The sequence below is a fragment of the Erpetoichthys calabaricus genome, chromosome 18 (genome assembly GCF_900747795.2).
Source record: "Erpetoichthys calabaricus chromosome 18, fErpCal1.3, whole genome shotgun sequence".
NCBI lineage: Eukaryota > Metazoa > Chordata > Cladistia > Polypteriformes > Polypteridae > Erpetoichthys > Erpetoichthys calabaricus.
The window spans coordinates 67,979,033-68,000,551 of NC_041411.2; the positions used below are offsets into that span (position 1 = coordinate 67,979,033).

Sequence of the window (21,519 nt, forward strand, 5' to 3'; positions counted from 1 at the left end):
AGGGTGGCACAGTGGCGCAGTGGGTAGTGCTGCTGCCTTGCAGTTAGGAGACCCAGGTTCGCTTCCCGGGTCCTCCCTGCGTGGAGTTTGCATGTTCTCCCCGTGTCTGCGTGGGTTTGCTCCCACAGCCCAAAGACATGCAGGTTAGGTGGATTGGTGATTCTAAATTGGCCCTAGTGTGTGCTTGGTGTGTGGGTGTGTGTGTGTCCTGCGGTGGGTTGGCACCCTGCCCAGGATTGATACCCTGCCTTGCGCCCTGTGTTGGCTGGGATTGGCTCCAGCAGACCCCCATGACCCTGTGTTCGGATTCAGCGGGTTGGAAAATGGATGGATAGATGGATGTTTAAATGTATTGACAAATGACATTTGATTTGATTTGATTTGATTTGATTTGATTTGATTTGATTTGATTTGATTTGATTTGATTGGATTGGATTTGATTGGATTGGATTGGATTGGATTGGATTTGGATGCCACTTAAATACAATACAATTTATTATTTGTATAGCCCAAAATCACACCAGGAGTGCTACAATGGGCTTTAACAGGCCCTGTCTTTTGACAAAGCCTTGACTCTCTAAGAAGACAAGGAAAAACTCCCAAAAATAAACCCTTGTAGGGAAAAAAAGGAAGAAACCTTGGGAAAGGCAGTTCAAAGAGAGACCCCTTTCCAGGTAGGCTGGGCGTGCAGTGGGTGTCAAAAACAAGGAGGTCAATACAATACAATACATAGAACAGAACACAAGTAATCCTCAATGCAATATGAAATAGATATATTAGAAGAACAGAGCAGAATTCAACAGTCAATGATATCCCATAATACGATATGATCTGCACCACCACCTCCTAATCAGGTCACCATGCTGATTGAAGGCAAGAGGTCCACATGACCATCATCGTCTAATTCTTCCATGTGAAGCCTGAAAACCATGAGGACTGATTGAGATCATTGATATTAGGTAGAATGTCCAGTGGGGGCTCGGTGGTCTCGTGGTCTCGGAACCCCTGCAGATTTTTTTTTTTTTTCTCCAGCCCTCTGGAGTTTTTTTATTTTTTCTGTCCTCCCTGGCCATCGGACCTTACTTTATTCTTTGTTACTTAGTATTGCCTAATTTTATTTTTATATATTTTTTTCTTTTTTCTTTCTTCACCCTGTAAAGCACTTTGAGCTACATCATTTGTATGAAAATGTCCTATAGAAATAAATGTTGTTGTTGTTGGCCTACCAACAACTGTCTTTAATTTAATATTGTTTTTTTTATCAGTATGCTGCTGCTGGAATATGTGAATTTCCCGTTGGGATTAATAAAGTATCTATCTATCTATCTATCTATCTATCTATCTATCTATCTATCTATCTATCTATCTATCTATCTATCTATCTATCTATCTATCTATCTATCTATCTATCTATCTATCTATCTGCAATGCATCCGGAAAGTATTCACAGCGCATCACTTTTTCCACATTTTGTTATGTTACAGCCTTATTCCAATCCTCTTTGTAGCACCTCTCAAGCTCCATCAGGTTGGATGGGAAGCGTCGGTGCACAGCCATTTTAAGATCTCTCCAGAGATGTTCAATCGGATTCAAGTCTGGGCTCTGGCTGGGCCATTCAAGGACATTCACAGAGTTGTCCTGAAGCCACTCCTTTGATATCTTGGCTGTCTGTGTGCTTAGGGTCATTGTCCTGCTGAAAGATGAACCGTCGCCCCAGTCTGAGGTCAAGAGCGCTCTGGAGCAGGTTTTCATCCAGGATGTCTCTGTACATTGCTGCAGTCATCTTTCCCTTTATCCTGACTAGTCTCCCAGTCCCTGCCGCTGAAAAACATCCCCACAGCATGATGCTGCCACCACCATGCTTCACTGTAGGGATGGTATTGGCCTGGTGATGAGCGGTGCCTGGTTTCCTCCAAACGTGACGCCTGGCATTCACACCAAAGAGTTCAATCTTTGTTTCATCAGACCAGAGAATTTTCTTTCTCATGGTCTGAGAGTCCTTCAGGTGCCTTTTGGCAAACTCCAGGCGGGCTGCCATGTGCCTTTTACTAAGGAGTGGCTTCCGTCTGGCCACTCTACCATACAGGCCTGATTGGTGGATTGCTGCAGAGATGGTTGTCCTTCTGGAAGGTTCTCCTCTCTCCACAGAGGACCTCTGGAGCTCTGACAGAGTGACCATCAGGTTCTTGGTCACCTCCCTGACTAAGGCCCTTCTCCCCCGATCGTTCAGTTTAGATTGCCGGCCAGCTCTAGGAATAGTACTGGTGGTTTTGAACTTCTTCCACTTACGGATGATGGAGGCCACTGTGATCATTAGGACCTTCAAAGCAGCAGCAATTTTTCTGTAACCTTCCCCAGATTTGTGCCTCGAGACAATCCTGTCTCGGAGGTCTATAGTCAATTCCTTGGACTTCATGCTTGGTTTGTGCTCTGACATGAACTGTCAACTGTGGGACCTTATATAGACAGGTGTGTGCCTTTCCAAATCATGTCCAGTCAACTGAATTTACCACAGGTGGACTCCAATTAAGCTGCAGAAACATCTCAAGGATGATCAGGGGAAACAGGATGCACCTGAGCTCAATTTTGAGCTTCATGGCAAAGGCTGTGAATACTGATGTACATGTGATTTCTCAATTTTTTTATTTTTAATAAATTTGCAAAAATCTCAAGTTTTTTCTCATTGTCATTATGGGGTGTTGTGTGTAGAATTCTGAGGGAAAAAATGAATTTAATCCATTTTGGAATAAGGCTGTAACATAACAAAATATGGAAAAAGTGATGCGCTGTGAATACTTTCTGGATGCACTCTATCTATCTATCTATCTATCTATCTATCTATCTATCTATCTATCTATCTATCTATCTATCTATCTATCTATCTATCTATCTATCTATCTATCTATCTATCTATCTATCTATCTAACTGTGTCCAGTCCATTTTAGGATATCTTTGTAGAATAAGCATCACTTGATCTCTTGTCACACTTGCTTTGCTCTTCTCGACAGGCATTGTAGGTATAAAGGGGACATTGCTTTTCATTCCATCACTTTTCAGCAGTTTTTAATGAGCTGTAAGGGGACCAACAAATTTGTCAAAGCTGGTGTCCTTGCAGCGGGTGGTGCTGCCAGCACTAAGGCCAACCCTTGTCAGGCATATGCCAGATGATAAAGCTGCAGTTCTCCTACACCAACTACAAAAAAGAACTAGAAACTTCACCAGTTTAAGATAATCATCAAACGGTGTAAAGTGTGTACTGATGCCTTACATGTTGTATTTTATTTTGCAGGGGATCTTTCCAGCCAGCTATGTTCACCTGAAGAAAGCCATTGTCAGTAACAGAGGGTGAGTAGGCTTTTCTAAGTGGATGAGAGAGCTGTATATAATAATGAACTAAATGAGTGTCATGGGAACGGTGTTGTTTTTCTCTTCATGTGACTTTCACTTTTGATTTCTTCATTAGGCAAAAAAATAAAAGTAGGCAGAATGGCTCAGTGTGAATTTCTAAAATGTCATCTGGGTCAACTGATTGAAATGGCAATTGAATAGCGAGATCCTCTGTACCCAGCAGGGGGCGCCAGCTGTCTTGTTGGAATGAGTTCTTTTGTAATTGCAGCCTGTTACATAACCCAAATCTATATAGATATAATATAAAAAGGTGATACCTCTCCCTTAGAGATATGGCGGTAAGAAATCACATAGGAGGAATAACTTTGATTTCTTTAATGACGGTTTACACTGCATAACAGATGAAGGAAGCCATGACAAGAACCCAGTTCAGGAGAGGGGTCCCGATGTGTAGCATTTGCCATTTTCGCCACTGCGTTGGAAGGATTTTCAAGATAGGATGACGTTATCTCCCATCTGTCCGTCGGCTTCAGAGGTGTGCAAGGCAATGTTTCAAGGCTTTATACTCTTTCTTCACGTGCAGGCCCCCACTTATGTGAATGATGCCATTCCAAACAAGGCAAAGAGGATACAGTTTCATGCTGACTTTGACACACAGAAATAGTATACAATGTCCATTTCACAGTTGTCCCTGTCTTGTCTTCTAATGCTTGCCTAGCAGTTCTAAATGATGACCCCTATGCTAAATCTGGCTTTGTATTAGCTGTGCATGTGAGTCGAAAGAAAAGTCGATTTATAAAATATTTGTACAGAGCACAGTGACGTATTAAATATATACACTTATTACATCCTCTGAAATGAAGCTGATGATAATAATTTTACTGTTTGATTGGCTACATACCCTCCAAAAGTTTTTAATTTTTGCTTGCGTTTGCTTGTGTTTTATAACCTTTCTTGTTAGAATTTGTGAAAATGCAGGCGAAAAACAGGAAACGCCGTCTACACTAGAGCGGGCTCTTTGGATTTCCTTGTACAGTTCATGTTTAAGCCTCCTCAGTGTCAGGGACCGCCGATTACACCAAGAAACATCTCCTGTCCCAACATTGATTTTCTGAATCAATGGGAAAAAGTAAATAAAGAGAAGAAATTAATTGTCTCGACTACCGCATATACACACTGCAATTTAATAAACCAATGAAAGGGAAGAAAAAAGGAATTTTTGCTTCAGTGCGTCGAGCATTGGCATTTCGGGCATTTCATGTGTGAGTGGAGCTTCTGCTAAAAATAACGCATGCCTGACAGTCACTAAATGTTGTTTTATGTTATGATTTCAGGGCTGGAATTTCAAAGTGGGAATGCTGAAATTATGCAATCGACTTAAAAATATAATGTTTTTCAATCACAGTGCAAGTTTAGAAATAAAAATGAATGATTCCTGCATGCTTTGAGATGATGTGACCAATTAGCAATGATTTCTACTTCTTTTAACTTGTAGTCCCTCACAGTTGAATGAGAGACTTAGAAAGCGAGAGGGGTCACTGGCTGAAAAATTGCCAGACTTTGCCTGTTACAGAAACAGAACCCCTCACATTCATTCTCTGAGTTGAATGGACGTAACTCAAACATAATCTGAAATCCGATTAATTCTGTCCGGTCTGTTATTACAGCATACTGTAAAAAGCAGGGACCAGTCCTATAACTCGGTACATATCAACACACTCCCATTCACACAGGGTCAGTTTAGTGCTTCTCAATCAGCATAATCTGCATATGAAAGTGGAGTCCAAGGGGCAAATCGGGCGGAATGAGGAAACCCCAGTGTGTCCATACCCTCTAACAAAATAAGAGTCTCCATTGTTATAATCTGTTATGTTTTTATTTTTTTCCCAACATTAGAAGGCTGAAAAAATAACGAGAACAAGCCATTCGACCCAACATGCTATCCCGGCCTCTTCACCTAGAATGTCCAACACAACATCAAGTTGAGATTTTAAGGTCCCTGAAATTCCTGTTCTCTGCCATCTTACTTGGGCATTTATTCCATGTGTCTTTGATTGTTTGCATGAAGGAAAACATCCGTAAATTTGCACGAAATCTGTCTTTAACAAGATTCCGAGCATGTCCCCAACGTACCTTATTGCAGAATTTATTTTAAAGTAACAACTGGGATCTACTGTACTAATTCCTTTCATGCTTTTAAACACTTCAGTTATGTCCCCTCTTACTCTGTAAACTAGAAACGTTCTACATCGGTGTGAATTTCCCCTTGGGATTAATAAAATATCTATCTATCTATCTATCTATCTATCTATCTATCTATCTATCTATCTATCTATCTATCTATCTATCTATCTATCTATCTATCTATCTATCTATCTATCTATCTATCTATCTATCTATCTAATCCTGCCTACTATACTAAATTCTATCTATCTATCTATCTATCTATCTATCTATCTATCTATCTATCTATCTATCTATCTATCTATCTATCTATCTATCTATCTATCTATCTATCTATCTATCTATCTATCTATCTATCTATCTAATCCTGCCTACTATACTAAATTCTATCTATCTATCTATCTATCTATCTATCTATCTATCTATCTATCTATCTATCTATCTATCTATCTATCTATCTATCTATCTATCTATCTATCTATCTATCTATCTATCTAATCCTGCCTACTATACTAAATTCTATCTATCTATCTATCTATCTATCTATCTATCTATCTATCTATCTATCTATCTATCTATCTATCTATCTATCTATCTATCTATCTATCTATCTATCTATCTATCTATCTATCTATCTATCTATCTATCTATCTATCTATCTATCTATCTATCTATCTATCTCCCTCCCTCAGGGTCCCCTCATAGCTGATACCTTTCAGTCTTGAAATCACTCTAGTCACTTTCCTGTGGACTTTCTCTAATGCTGCTATGTCTTTTATTTTTGTAAAATGGAGACTCAGTACTCCAGGTGAGGCCTCACTAGTGTGTTATATAGCTTAGGCATAACCTCCCCATGACTTGTACCCCACACATCATGATATATAATATAACATTCTGTTAACTTTCTTGACCGCTTCTGTGCACTGTCTGGATGTTGATAGTGATGGATCCACTCCCAGGTCCTTCCAATAAGGGGTACTTTCAAGTTTCCGTGCTCCCGTTGTTTACTCAAATCTAATATGTTTATTTCTTACATGTCATACTTTGCATTTTTTTAATGAGAACACAGACAACTTAAGATTTTTGGGGCACCTTGTGGTCAACTCCATATAAATGAAAAGATGTGAATCGCAAAAATGAGTCTTCTACAGACTTTACGTCTGTTTAGGTCAACTGCCCAAGATGGCGGTTCTTCCATTTATCAGGCATTCAGGGAGGAAGGAAGAGGCGGGTCCAGGTGCTGACCCCAGAAGTGACGTCAGAGATGGAAAGCCGTCGATCTTCCTTTCTGCAGAGGGAGGAAAAGAGAGACTGTTATTACACAGAGCCATCTCCTGTCATGGCAGAGAACAGCTATCACCCAAACCTTTGATCCAGCTCCTTTGCACACGCGCATGACAATTTACTCACATTAACTATTGGAGACAAATAAAGTTTAAAATACATTTCATTTGACACTAATTTGTCCGAGCCTATGTGCTGTCCAACCCGTGACAATTTAAATGATTCTCCATTATCTACTTTTCCATAGTTTGGTGTCATCTGCAAACTTTACCAGCTCATTGATTATATTCTTGTCCAGACTGTTTATGTAATAATAATAATAATAATAATAATAATAATAATAATAATAATATATTTTATAGCACCTTTCCCATGTGGAGCATCTGTTGGTGAAGAGAGATTCATTGATCTTGACTTTGCTGACGATGCTGTGATCTTCGCGGAGTCAATGGATGCTCTGATTGGGGTGCTCGAGAGACTGAGCAAGGAGTCTGAGTGTCTGGGCTTGCAAGTGTCCTGGATAAAAACCAAGATCCATTCCCTTAATGAACTCTTGGGCACAGCCATCAGCATTGTGTCTGTCTGTGGAGAGAGCGTTGACCTTGTCGAGAGGTTTACTTACCTTGGCAGTGACATTCATGTCTCTGGTGAGTCTTCCTATGAAGTCAGTAGACAAATTGGGAGAGCATGGGGGGTCATGAGGTCACTGGAAAGGGGTGTGTGGTGCTCCCAATATCTCTGAAAAAGGATGAAGGTCCAAGTCTTTAGAGTCTTGGTGTTCCTGTCTTGCTATATGGTTGTGAGACATGGACGCTATCCAGTGACCTGAGACAAAAACTGGACTCTTTTATTACTGAGTCTTTTTGGAGAATCCTTGGGTAGCATTGGTTTGACTTATATGTAGAAGGAGCGGTTGCTCATGGCGTCCTGAATGAGCCACATTACCTGCATTGTGAGGGAGCGTCAGTTATGGCCCTACTGCCATGTGGCACAATTCCCCGAGGGTGATCCAACTCACAAGATCCTTATTGTTGAGGACCCGAGTGGCTGAACCAGACCAAGGGGACGCTCACGTAACACCTGGCTACGGCAGATAGAGGGTAATTTCTGGAGAGTGGGTCTGGACCACGTGTCTGCCTGGGGCGTTGCCAACCAGGATCCAAAGCTGTTTTGTCAGGTGGTGGGTGCGGCAACGTGCTCTACCAGTGCATGCTCCCTAACCTGACCTGACCTGACTTTTCCCATGCTCAAGGTATATCAAAAAGTGCAGCAGCCCCTGCACTGATTCTTGGACACTAAATCTTCATGTATTTTCTTGGAAATCATAATCATTGTTCATCCAATTTCAGGTTTAGAAATAAGAAGATTTCATATTTCTAGTCATTTTTGCATTAAAAATGTATTTCATATAGTTGATATATGTTTGTGTTTTTTCATGGCACCATCTTGTTTTTCAATGCTCCACCATTTTGCTAAGTGTGTGACATGATAGATGCGATTCTTTAAAAGTCAGGCAATTTACTTACGACATTATCCATGTTTAACGCATAAACCTCTGAAAACTAATGTGTGTTTCTGTATATTTTGAGCATCTGGCTTACAACATTTCTTGACTACAATTTTCTAGTTTCATTGTAGGTTTTGAAGAAAGAGTGATTTGATTTTTGAGCTACGATCTTGGTGGTTTTTTGACGACGTCTCTTCTACAGGTTTCTCTCACAAAAATAGAGTTATTAGTCATTATAGAAATGTGGGTCATTCAACATGGATGACCTTGAGATGATATGTATGGGTTGCAGACGGACTCAAAATCCGTAAACACCCCATGGATTGTGTTATGGTGGTGTCCGTGGTGATTATGCCATTGTAAATAAATTAGTAATGGCGCTGAGGAGGGTTGCTCCTGCTGAGTACCTTATGGTGCAGAAGTGACCTATGCACTACGAGTAGCCTTCCGTGGATGTTGAGGGAATGAGAGTGAGAGTAGAAGTAGGGCTCTCAGGGTCCCCCGTGTAAGGCCGGGCATTTTAATTGTTGACTGTGCATGTCGACGGGCGTCTTTTTATGCTTATGGTGTAAGCAGGGGAGATGTCATTTTAGAAAGAGGCACTGGAACTTGGGATTTTACGAAAGAAGATCTACCTCATTTTTATGGAATATATTTATTGTTACTTATTTGACGTTTTAACCTCCACTTTGCACCTTGTTTTTATGAATGATTGATTTATTTATTCATTGAAGCACTGCACTTTTGTACACATTGTTTTAAATAAAAGTACAAAGCACTTGCACCTATCCCTTGTTGACTATTAGTGTCCTCGTTTGCCTGGCTCATCCACAGTTTTGTTATCAATGTTTCCGTTTTCAAGCTGCCAAGGAACGCGGAGCCGACTCGGACTGTCACATGAATATTTTTATTATATTATATTATTACATCAGGTGGTAGGGGCATTAACTAATTTTACCCAGTGCCTTGAAAATGTCCTCCACTGAAGCTGCAGCTCACTTAGATAGCAGATATTCAGTTGAGAAGTTTGATTTCACAAAGTGGCAACAAATGTTAAAACAATGAGGAAGAGATGTGAAAACTATAGCTTGTGATGTTTAAATGTTAATCGGTTTGTCTACTAAGTGTTACTTTTCAGGAAGTGTCTTTGGCCAGCTAATGCTTCCTGTACTGATGCAGGCATAAACCTTACAACAGAAAATGTCATAAACTTAAGAAAGCGGCTTGTTAACAAACACATTTTAAACCAAGTGCTGTTACCAAAGCAGCTCTAATGAGATTTTCAAAATCAGGTGTTCTATTCTGAGTAATCTTGCTGTTTACTAATTCATTTGGCACGGATAGAATGATGTTTGGATTTTGATTTTGTTAGTGCTGATTTAACGGCAAGCAGTATTTACTTCACAGTTACCAAACAGAAAATGTCAGTGACTAGATTTAGTTTGTGCACACGGTAACGTGATGTTAATAATAATCATATTATCCTTCTTTAACAGACTCATGCAGAAATTTTACAATTTACAAGCCTGTCAAATCCCCCTGATTTAGAATTACTTGGTGGCTAATCCTCCCATTACAAATGAAATGAAGTACAGGTTCGTTTACACTGAACTGCTGTATTTACTGTCTTCTCTGTGTTTTTACACAGCCTGGTGGGTGCTGGATGCCCTAGCACTGAGAACGGGCATAAGTTGGTGGTTGAGGTGCAATTTCTGAGGAATTTGTATGTTGTTTGCATATACAGTACTATTTTACAATCAATGAATTTAAAAATAACACATTTCACAGAGAGAATAATCACATAGGTATTATGATATGGTTCACATTAGCTGATTTAGCATGGAATTGGCAAAGTGTACCCATAAATGCTCGGAATCACTCATAGTTGGGAGACACAACTATACTTACTTAAATAATACTGGCTTTGCATACATATGTATGCACTTACGAGGGGGTACCCAAAAATAACCGGAAATATTTTTAAAACGTGTTTAATTTAATTTTCTGTACAAACTACAATTAGTCTCCTTCAAAGTACTCTCCATTGGCGGAAATACACTTATCTAACCGTTTGTTCATCTGAGAATTTCTGCAAGTGACATAACTTGGTGTTAAATGTATTGTCCAAGGAGTACAGACGGAACAGAAAAGGGAGACAGGACTGTTCCTTGTGGTGCTTCAGTGTTACTCAAACCGTCCTTGAGCCTCACAAACTGCCGTCTGCCCAATTTTATCTGGGACATCACAGGCTCATCCATCTACATACTGGATCTCTGAGCTTACCCCTTAACAGGGGTGACTGGATGGTATTGAAGGCACTGGAGAAATCAAAAAACATAAAACATCACACTTTCAGAAACAGCGATCGTAGTGTTGGGCTATGGTGGTGATGCAGTTTCTCCTATATCCTTATGTTCATCTTGAACTTATTTATGTTTTATATGCACAAACATCTATAGAAAAATAATTATCTGTACTATGTAAGTGATATTGCAAACCAAAAAATGTTTATTGCTATAAAATTATCTTTTATGGCAGAATATTTTACATTTATTTGCTTAGCAGCTGTTTTGTCCAAAGTGATTTACAAAAACAAGCCAACATAATCAAGTAATGTCAGTCTGGGGGACTATTTAGGAGGCTTTGGAAAACATCTTGTATCACCCCAGTCCCAAAGGTATCACGTCCTAGTGAGCTGAATGACTTTCGGCCTGTTGCTCTGACATCACATGTGATGAAGACCATGGAGAGGCTGCTGCTTCACCACCTTAGGCCACAGGTTCAACACGCCCTTGACCCTCTGCAGTTTGCATATCAGGAGAAGGTGGGAGCAGAGGATGCCATCATCTATATGCTACACCGATCCCTTTCTCACTTGGACAGAGGCAGTGGTGCTGTAAGAATTATGTTTCTAGACTTCTCTAGCGCCTTCAACACAATCCAACCTCTGCTCCTTAGGGACAAGCTGACAGAGATGGGATTAGATTCATACCTAGTGGCATGGATCGTGGACTATCTTAAAGACAGACCTCAGTATGTGCATCTTGGGAACTGCACATCTGACATTGTGGTCAGCAACACAGGAGCGCCGCAGGGGACTGTACTTTCTCCGGTCCTGTTCAGCCGATATACATCGGACTTCCAACACAACTCGGAGTCCTGCCATGTGCAAAAGTTCGCTGATGACACTTCTATTGTGGGCTGCATCAGGAATGGGCTGGAGGAGGAGTATAGGGACCTAATCAATGACTTTGTTAAATGGTGCGACTCAAACCACCTACACCTGAACACCAGCAAAACCAAAGAGCTGGTGGTGGATTTTAGGAGGCCCAGACCCCTCATAGACCCAGTGATCATCAAAGGTGACTGTGTGCAGATGGTGCAGACCTATAAATATCTGGGAGTGCAGCTGGATGATAAATTAGACTGGACTGCCAATACTGATGCGCTGTGTAAGAAAGGACAGAGCCGGTTATACTACCTTAGAAGGCTGGCGTCCTTCAACATCTGCAATAAGATGCTGCAGATGTTCTATCAAACAGTTGTGGCGAGTGCCCTCTTTTACGCAGTGGTGTGCTGGGGAGGCAGCATTAAGAGGAAAGACGCCTCACGTCTGGACAAACTGGTGAGGAAGGCAAGCTCTATTGTTGGCATGGAGCTGGACAGTTTAACATCTGTGGCAGAGCGAAGGGCGCTCAGCAGGCTCCTACCAATTATGGCGAATCCACTGCATCCACTGAGCAGGATCATCTCCAGACAGAGGATCAAACTTCATCCACTTCCTCCCAACTCTGGCTCATCAAATGGAGTGAGGTGGCTCCTTTTATTCCACTCCTAGGAGTGCTCCAGATGGCTTGTCAGTGTTACCCAGAATCACTCCCAGGTGTGGTATAAGTCCACTATGGGGCTCTACAGCTCCCCCTGGCGGCCCCCAATGAACCCAACAGGGTTGTACCAAACTCCAGCTCCCAGCATGCCCTGCGGGAATCCGTGGTGGGCTGCCCTCTAGTGTCCAAGGGGAGGTTGTGCCTCGGAGATGCTCTCTTCCCCAGGTCCTTCCATCCAGCTGGTGTTCCGACCGGGTAATGGCCGAGGCCGCCCGTCACAGTAGGCACTGACCCGTTGACTACTCTGTAGACAAGCATCAAGGATTTGAATTTAATATGTTCCGCTAAAGAGCAGTTATCTGAAAAGAGGAGTGACATGAACCCATCTCAGCTGGTTGAATGCAAGATGTGCCACTGCATTATGAATCATTTGCAGCGGCTTGGTGACTCCTACCAACAGAGAGCTGCAGTAGTCCTGACCAAAGCCTGGACCAGGAGTTGTGCTGAATACCCTTTCGGATATGGCCTGGTCTTATGAATGCTGTACAGAGTAAATGTGCAAGACCAAGACCAGTAGCAACGTGGTCCTTAAAAGACAGCTGGTCATGGACCATCACCTCCAGGCTGTGTACCAAATTAGTGAGTGTTATCGATAAGGAGCCAAGCTGAGGAGTGATGAGGCGCTGAATAGATGTTATCTCACATCATTCCAAATATTTTAAGGTATTCACAGCTTCTCCTCGTTCTTTATATTAAGGTGTAAATTAATTTAGATTATTTAATTGTCTGGAAGCATAATAACATCTTTTCATTGCCTGTGAATTTTCTGTAGATAGATAGATAGATAGATAGATAGATAGATAGATAGATAGATAGATAGATAGATAGATAGATAGATAGATAGATAGATAGATAGATAGATAGATAGATAGATACTTTATTAATCCCAAGGGGAAATTCACATACTCCAGCAGCAGCATACTGATACAAACAACAATATTAAATTAGAGATTGATAGTAATGCAGGTAAAAACAGACAATAACTTTAAATAATGTTAACGTTTACCCCCCCCCCCCCCCCCCCCCCCCCAGGTGGAATTGAAGAGTCGCATAGTTTGGGGGAGGAACGATCTCCTCAGTCTGTCAGTAGAGCAGGACACTGTCAGCAGTCTGTCGCTGAAGCTGCTCTTCTGTCTGGAGATAACACTGTTTAGTGGATGCAGTGGATTCTCCATGATTGACAGGAGCCTGCTGAGCGCCCTTCGCTCTGCCACAGATGTCAAACTGTCCAGCTCCATGCCAACAATAGAGCCTGCCTTCCTCACCAGTTTGTCCAGGCGTGAGGTGTCCTTCTTCTTAATGCTGCCTCCCCAGCACACCACCGCGTAGAAGATGGCGCTCGCCACAACCGTCTGATAGAACATCTGCAGCATCTTATTGCAGATGTTGAAGGACGCCAGCCTTCTAAGGAAGTATAACCGGCTCTGTCCTTTCTTACACAGAGAATCAGTATCGGCAGTCCAGTCTAATTTATCATCCAGTTGCACTCCCAGGTATTTATAGCTCTGCACCATCTGCACACAGTCACCTCTGATGATCACGGGGTCCATGAGGGGTCTGGGCATCCTAAAATCCACCACCAGCTCCTTTGCTTTGCTGGTGTTCTGGTGTAGGTGGTTTGAGTCGCACCATTTAACAAAAAACTGTAGTCGTCTTCTGTGTTTAGTCATTTAAACTGATTATGTTAAGACATCAGAACTGTCAGATTCTCCATCTGGCCTTCATTGTGCTTCATATGCTCACATGTCTGACTAGCTGATCCACAATTATTTAACTGGGTTTTCAAAACGCTCAATGTTATTAGTATTGTTCCTGTATGTGCTGTCATGGTCAGTGTGTTATCCACTCCACAGGAATGGTAAAACGTCTTTGAGAAGGCTTGCCTTAATTATGCCAAGCATATACTGTATATCTCTATATATATAAAATCCAACATCTGTTTGTCTGTCTGTCTGTATGTCCGTCCGCTTTTCATGAGAGAACTACTTCATGGATTTAGATCGGTTTTTTTTCTATAATTTGCTTGAACATTCCGGTTGATTTTGCAACTTCTTTCATCGCGCTAAGTATCGTAGTTCACTTGCGGTACCGATTTATTTGTGCGAATCCAAGAGATATGCAGTGGGTCGAGGGGAAGGGGAACGGGGCACTCATATGCAAATCTCAGGGCATTCCTTACCTGCACTTAGCTAGCGAACGAGACAACTACTTAACAGATTTAGATCAGGTTTTTTTCTATAATTTGCTTGATCATTCCGGTTGATTTTGCAACTTCTTTCATCGTGCTAAGTATCATAGTTCACTTGCGGTACCGATTTATTTGTGCGAATCCAAGAGGTATGCAGCAGGTCGAGGGGAAGGGGAATGGGGCTCTCACGCGCAAACCTCGGGGCATTCCTTACCTCCACTTAGCTAGTGAACGAGAGAACTACTTAACGGATTTAGATCGGGTTTTTTTCTATAATTTGCTTGAACATTCCGGTTGATTTTGCAACTTCTCTCATTGCGCTAAGTATCATAGTTCACTTGCAGTATCCATTTGTTTGCGCGAATCCAAGAGACTTGCAGCGGGCCGAGGGGAAGGGGGGTGGGGCCCTCCACACTCACATGCCAGTCTCAGGGTGTTACTTACCTCCACTTAGCTAGCAAATGAGAGAACTACGTAACAGGTTTAGATTGGGTTTTTTTCTAGAATTTGCTTGAATATTCCGGTTGATTTTGTGACCTCTCTCATCGCGCTAAGAATCATAGTTCACTTGCAGGAGCGATATTTTCATGCTGATCCAACAGACAGAGGCTGCGGGCCGAGGGAAGGAGGAAGCGTGACGTCAGGAGTGGGGAAACCCGGGCAGGGCCCTCCTCATTCACGCTCCAGCCTTGGGGCATTCCTTACCTCCGCTTAGCTAGCAAACGAGACTACTACTTAACTCATATAGATCGGGTTTTTTTCTAGAATTTGCTTGAATATTCCGGTTGATTTTGTAACCTCTCTCATCGCCCTAAGAATCATAGTTCACTTGCAGGAGCGATATTTTCATGCTTATCCGACAGACAGAGGCTGCGAGCTGAGGGAAGGAGGAAGCGTGACGTCAGGAGTGGGGAGACCCGGGCAGGGCCATCCTCACTCACGCTCCAACCTTGGGGCGTTTCTTACCTCCGCTTAGCTAGCAAACGAGAGAACTACTTAACTCATTTAGATCGTTTTTTTTCTATAATTTGCTTGAACATTCCGGTTGATTTTGTGACTTCTCTCATCATGCTAAGTATCATAGTCTGCTTGTAGGAAAGTTATATTTGCGCTAATTCAAGACAGAGGCTGCGGGCCGAGGGGAGGGGGAAGCATGATGTTAGGAGTGCTATCTATCTATCTAGGAGTGGGGAGCCGGGCAGGGCCTGCCTCACTGTCCTGTTTCACTACTGTCCTCTTTGACCTGCACCAGACTTGTGTGAAGCCGAAGCTTATCCTCTATGCAATGTGCTTCAAGTTTAATACAGCAGCTGTGTGTCTCCACTATGTAACAAAAATGTAATGCCCCCTGAATCACAAAGAGCCATTTAATTCTGTGTCCATATACAGATGAGGAGAGTCTTGGAGAGTGAGGTTTTAATTGAAATTCAATTAAACCACAGCTCCAGTGTTGATTGCTGCAGGTTCTTGATCGCATGGGCTGAAGGGGTAACTGTTTGGATTTAATTGAAATCTCTAAGTAGAAAAGATCAATTAACATATTTGTTTGGGTAAGCGCTCTGCCCAAAGTGTCAGGAATGGCCTTTGGCGATGACCCTGATGATGAAGAATCATCGAATCTCCAAGCTCCTGTTTAGCTGCAATGAATGCTGTTTATCCAAATATATTTGTATTGTTGATAAATGTTACCTGATCTTTAATTTTAACTCAGTTACACACAGTTGTCATAGCCCACTTTCTTTATCGTACTATAAACAGTCTGTGGTGCGTACACATCAGAAAGCAGAGGCAACACAGTAGATGTGAGCTTTCTCTGATATTTTTTATTGCCACAGTGTGTGAGGGACGATTCAAATGTCACCTTCACACCGATTCAAAATAAAAGCTGATAGTTATTATTTGTCTCTCCACGAAATGATGTGCATATTAAGTTCAATGGCAACTCTAAATTGGCCCGGTGTGAGTGAGCGTGTGTGTGCGCTTGAGTGCGCATTTCAATGAATGAATAGTCTTTCAATCTAAAAAAGTCGGGATGCTGCGTAAAATGTCAATAAAAACAGAAGACGATAATTTGTAAATCCTTTGTGGAACCCGGGGTGCATACAGCCCCCTTAACCCCGACACGGACAGGCAGAAGCAAATGTTGTCCAGCACACACGTTTTATTTAAGTGGGGCAGCGCTTTCCCTTCGCTCCTCACTACAGTCGTGACCAAAAGTTTTGAGAATGACCCAAGTGTTGGTTTTCACAAATTTTGCTGCTTCAGTGTTTTTAGATCTTTTGGTTTCTATGGTGTACTGAAGTACAATTACAAGCACTTCATAAGTTTCAAAGTATTTTAGTGACAATTACCGTACATACTCGCGTATAAGTCGAAAAATTTATGCCTTAAAATTCATTCAAAAAAACAGGGTCGACTTATCCGCGGGGCAACACAATTGTCCATAGAATTTGGGTAATGACATTGTACACTCAACGCTTCACGGTGTTAAGTCATCTGCCGTTTCCCATGGTCTTTGAAATAATTATAAGCCAGCAATACTATTGCTAATTAGCTAGTTTTTTTTCTAATTTCATTAAATAATTCTTTAAATTGTGAAATACTTGAATTTGACATTAGCTTTTGCAGGTTTTGGATAACAAACATACCATTAGCTGCCACGTGCAACCAGATTTGGAATCAAAAGAACCAAGGCAACGCACGCTATCAATGCGATGCAAGCGCAGCCCGCGATTCAAAAACTTTCTCTGCCTACCTGTTTGTCTCGTCTGACAGTAGCTGAAAAGCAGCATCAGGAGAGAGCAGCCTGAAGTAGTCCAGCAGCGGGTGATCTGTCGTGTCCAACAGCAAGCCATGCTGTCTTGTGAAGTCTGGTAGCCAGTTTGGCTCCCACGGATCAATGTCTGGGTATTCCTCCCACGTGAACCTTGCCGTAGGTGCATCGGCTGCGCAAATGCGTTCAGCTGGCAGCCGATCAGCTGGCTCGGCATCGGCTGGTGTCCGATCAGCTGATGCCGGCTTCTCACTCTCTTGCTCGATTCCTGATCACTGTCAATAAAATCCGATTCTGAAAAATCAGAGTCCAACTCACAGCGATAATGTGCAAAACATCGTCTGCTGAGTGTTTTCTTTTCTGCACTCACTTCGCTCCCTTGTGACATATCAATGCCATCTTGCCTTTGTTTACATTTGTTTAAATTTTGGCACTCACGCACATGCAAGGATTATTTGCCTGTTCAACGAGTCTAGCATTTCTCCAAGCACAGAGGGAATGCCTGTGACGTGACAGTGAGTTTTGTCGCCATTAACAGCTGATTGTCGCCCTCTATCTCTGATAGCTGTCAAGTTTTACCCTCGACTTATACGCGGGTCATAACTAATTTCGTAATTTTCAGCTTAAAAATACACTCGACTTATCTGCGAGATCGACTAATACACGAGTGGTACATTAAGTTTATGCACAGAGTTAATATTTGCAGTGTTGGCCCATGTTTCTGTTTCAAGACCTCTGCAATTCACCCTGGCAGGCTGTCAATCAACTTCTGGGCCCAATCCTGACTGATGGCAGCAGCCCATTCTTGCAAAATCAATGCATGGAGTTTGTCAGAATTTGGGGATTTTTGTTTGTTCACCCGCCTCTTGAGGATTGACCACAAGTTCCCAATAGTGAGTTTCCTGGCCATGGACCCAAAATTTTGATGTTTTGTTCCCCGAGCCACTTAGTTATCACTTTTGCCTTATGGCTCGGTGCTCCATCATGCTCCATCATTCTTTTTTACGGATGCCCCCAAACAATCGGAAAAGGGGATTCATCAGAGAAAATGATTTAACCCCAGCAGTCCTCAGCAGTCCAATCCTTGTACCTTTAACAGAATCTCAGTCTGTCCCTGATGTTTTTCTTGGCTTCTTGGCTGCTCTTCTTGCCATCCTCCCAAAGTCTTTGCCTCCCTCACTGTTTGTGCAGATGCACTCCCACCTGCCTGTTGCCATTCCTGAACAAGTTCTGCACTGATGATGATCCCAAGCCATGAATATAGAATGGGACCAAAACATCCTCCGAGAGCAACTTTTCCCAATCATCTAAGAACAGTTTGGTGACCAACAATGAACAATCCAGCATGATGGAGCATTGGGTCATAAGGCGAAAGTGAGAACTAAGTGGCTCGGGGAACAAAACATCGAATCTTTGGGTCCATGGCCAGGAAACTCCCCAGACCTTAATCCCACTGAGAACTTGTGGTCAATCCTGAAGAGGCGGGTGGACAAACAAAAACCTACAAATTCTGACAAAACTCCAAGCATTGATTATGCAAGAATGGGCTGCCATCAGTCAGGATTGGGCTCAAAAGTTGATTGACAGACAGCCTGCCAGGGTGAATTGCAGAGGTCTTGAAAAAGAAAGAAGGGCCAACACTGCAAATATTAGCTCTTTGCATAAACTTAATGTCATTGTCACTAAAAGCCTTTGAAACTTATGAAGTACTTGTAATTCTACTTCAGTATACAATTGAAACATCTGACAAAAAGATCTAAAAACACTGAAGCAGCAAAGTTTGTGAAAACCAATACTTGGGTCATTCTCAAAACATTTGCCCAACAACTGTACAGAGCACAGTACATTCACAGTCCTTTCTTCTGTCTGCCTCCACTCTTCTTGGCAAGCTTTGCCCTCCACCTCCCGACTCTGTCTCCTTTTATAGGGCACCCAGAAAGAGTCCAAATGCCCAACAAGCTTCTTCCAGCAGCACTTCCCCTTTGTGGCGGAAGTGCTGCCAAATAGGGCCTTGTAAAAGTCCAGGCACCCCAGCAGGGTTGACCTTCCATGCTCATAACCCGTGGCCCTGCTGCAAGCCAAGCGGGCTGCCCTCTGTCGGTCTGGAGGAGAAACGATCTTGTAAACAGTGTCTTCCATGCTCGGGGCTTCCTGGCCATCCACTACAACTTTAAAACAATATTTGAGATAATATGACATTTAGTTTTGTCTAGCTTACAAATAAACACATCCAAACTATTTATCGGCTTATATGCTAGACACCACTCATTTAACACTCCACTAAATTCTGGAATCAGGGGTCCCAACTGTTTCAGGACCAGCCTGTCGAAGGTCTTCATGGTGTATGAAGTAACAGCAGCTGGTCTGAAGTCCAGTGAGCTTTAACTATCCACGGGATCTCAATGTGCAGGCATTACGTGCCTTTGTTACGTCCTCAGACATATCTGTTCAGACCATTAAGCCCCTAGTAGGAGCAGGTAGGGCAGCTCCAAATTATTGTAACACGCGCCTGCGGGTTCCCAATGTCTCTTTGATTGTTTACTCACCACCATAACATTTCATTAAACTTTATGTAATTAAGCCACAGTAAACAAGGGATACGCTTTTAGAGCTGGATAACTAATTAAAGCACACTGTAAGTGGAGCACTTTTCAAGCTGTCATTCTCTCCATTTTTTTCTGTAAATAAAAGAAGGGGCTTAGATTTGTTATCATTTCATTCCCAACTATAATATGTCGCTTGAGACTCGAGGTCGATCAAGTCTGCCAGTTTTCATTGCCATCCAGGAGATTCTTAAGCCCACTGATCCTTTGGTGGCTTTCTCTGTGTCTGTCATCCTTTTGTAAGTCAGTGGTTCCCAAACTTGATCGTGGGGACCCCCCTTGTGACTGCGGGTTTTTGTTCCAACCAACTTAGCCTAATTAAATGAGCTGTCATTTCTGCATTTTGTGGGCAATGTAGAAATTACAAAGCTACGTATTTATAAATTTTATTAAAATGTACTAAGCAGTTTGATGGGATAATGTAGGTTTTCTTTTTAGCAATTTTTTCATGCTGATTTTCATTTTGCTTTTCCTGGCATTCTGTTTTTTTAATCCATTATTTACTACAGTAATTCCTCCTCCATCGCGGGGGTTGCGTTCCAGAGCCACCCGCGAAATAAGAAAATCCGTGAAGTAGAAACCATATGTTCATGTGGTTATTTTTATATATTTTAAGCCCTTATAAACTTTCCCACACTATTATAAACATTTCACGCACAATTATATAGCATAAACCCTTTGTATTCTCTTAGATATTAGGTAAGATTCGTTGAAATTATGTATGTAAACACAGTTTACATACAGTAAAACCTAAATATTATTTTAAAGATATCGAGCGTCTCCGATATCACATATGTTACAGCCATTACGACAGACAGGCCACCATCAATAAATACGTACAATGCAAGAAAAATTGTATACAGTAAAATGTGTGTACAGTGACACTAAACTATGTACATGTAATAAGTACTGTACGTAGATAATTAATTATGGTTACTCACTAACAATGACAAGACAACTTGTCCGATAACGATGAGTTTAATTTTACTGCACAACAAAGGATAGCGTTACAGCTCTTCTAAAGGAGCCTCTTCAGGCGACTGTGTAGCACCGCCGTTGTTCTTCTTCCATCACTCTTCAATCCAAATCCCTAAAGCAGATTCCATCCAGACTACTGCCTTATCACATCCACTTGCAACTCGTTTTGTGCCCTGGTTAAAAGACACTGCGGCCGTAGATCTTATATGCTTTTCCTCCTTTTTAAATAAAAAAAATCGTGGACTCATTGATGCTGTAATGGTGTCCTGCAGCGGTGTAGCTGTTTCCTTCCTTCAACATATCCAAAACTTTTACCTTTTCTGCAATCATTTGCATCTTCTGTTGGCGCTTGTGCAAGTTAATGCTGAATGAGTGAGATTAGTACTTCCTGGTTAATGCAGCACTCCGTCGCTGAGCCAATCAGCAGCACACAGGAACTTAACCGCGTGCTCTGATTGGGTAGCTTCTCAGCCATCCACCAATAGCGTCCCTTGTTTCAATTCAAATGCGTCCCTTGTTTGAATTCAAATGGGCAAATCAACTGAGGAAGCACACGTACTGTAGACTGCAGACATCCGCGAAGCAGTGAAAAATCTGCGATATATATTCACATATGCTTACATTTAAAATCCGCGATGGAGTGAAGCCGCAAAAGACGAAGCGCGATATAGCGAGGGATCACTGTATTTAGAGGGTCCGGCACTAAAGCAGTTGCAGCATTTCATCATTCAGTGTTGTTTGCTCCAATGTTGTTAATTTTTATTAT

General features: G+C 42.0%; 1 protein-coding gene across 6 annotated transcripts in view; it reads left to right on the top strand.

Annotated features, from left to right (window-relative positions):
- Positions 1–21,519, top strand: part of dock3 (dedicator of cytokinesis 3) — a 970,442-nt gene that overhangs the window by 457,655 nt on the left and 491,268 nt on the right. For all 6 annotated transcript variants that reach the window (XM_051921401.1, XM_051921404.1, XM_051921402.1 and 3 more), the window contains exon 4: positions 3,291–3,346. In XM_051921401.1, the coding sequence (XP_051777361.1) occupies positions 3,291–3,346 (56 nt within the window). The remainder of the gene's footprint in view (positions 1–3,290; positions 3,347–21,519) is intronic.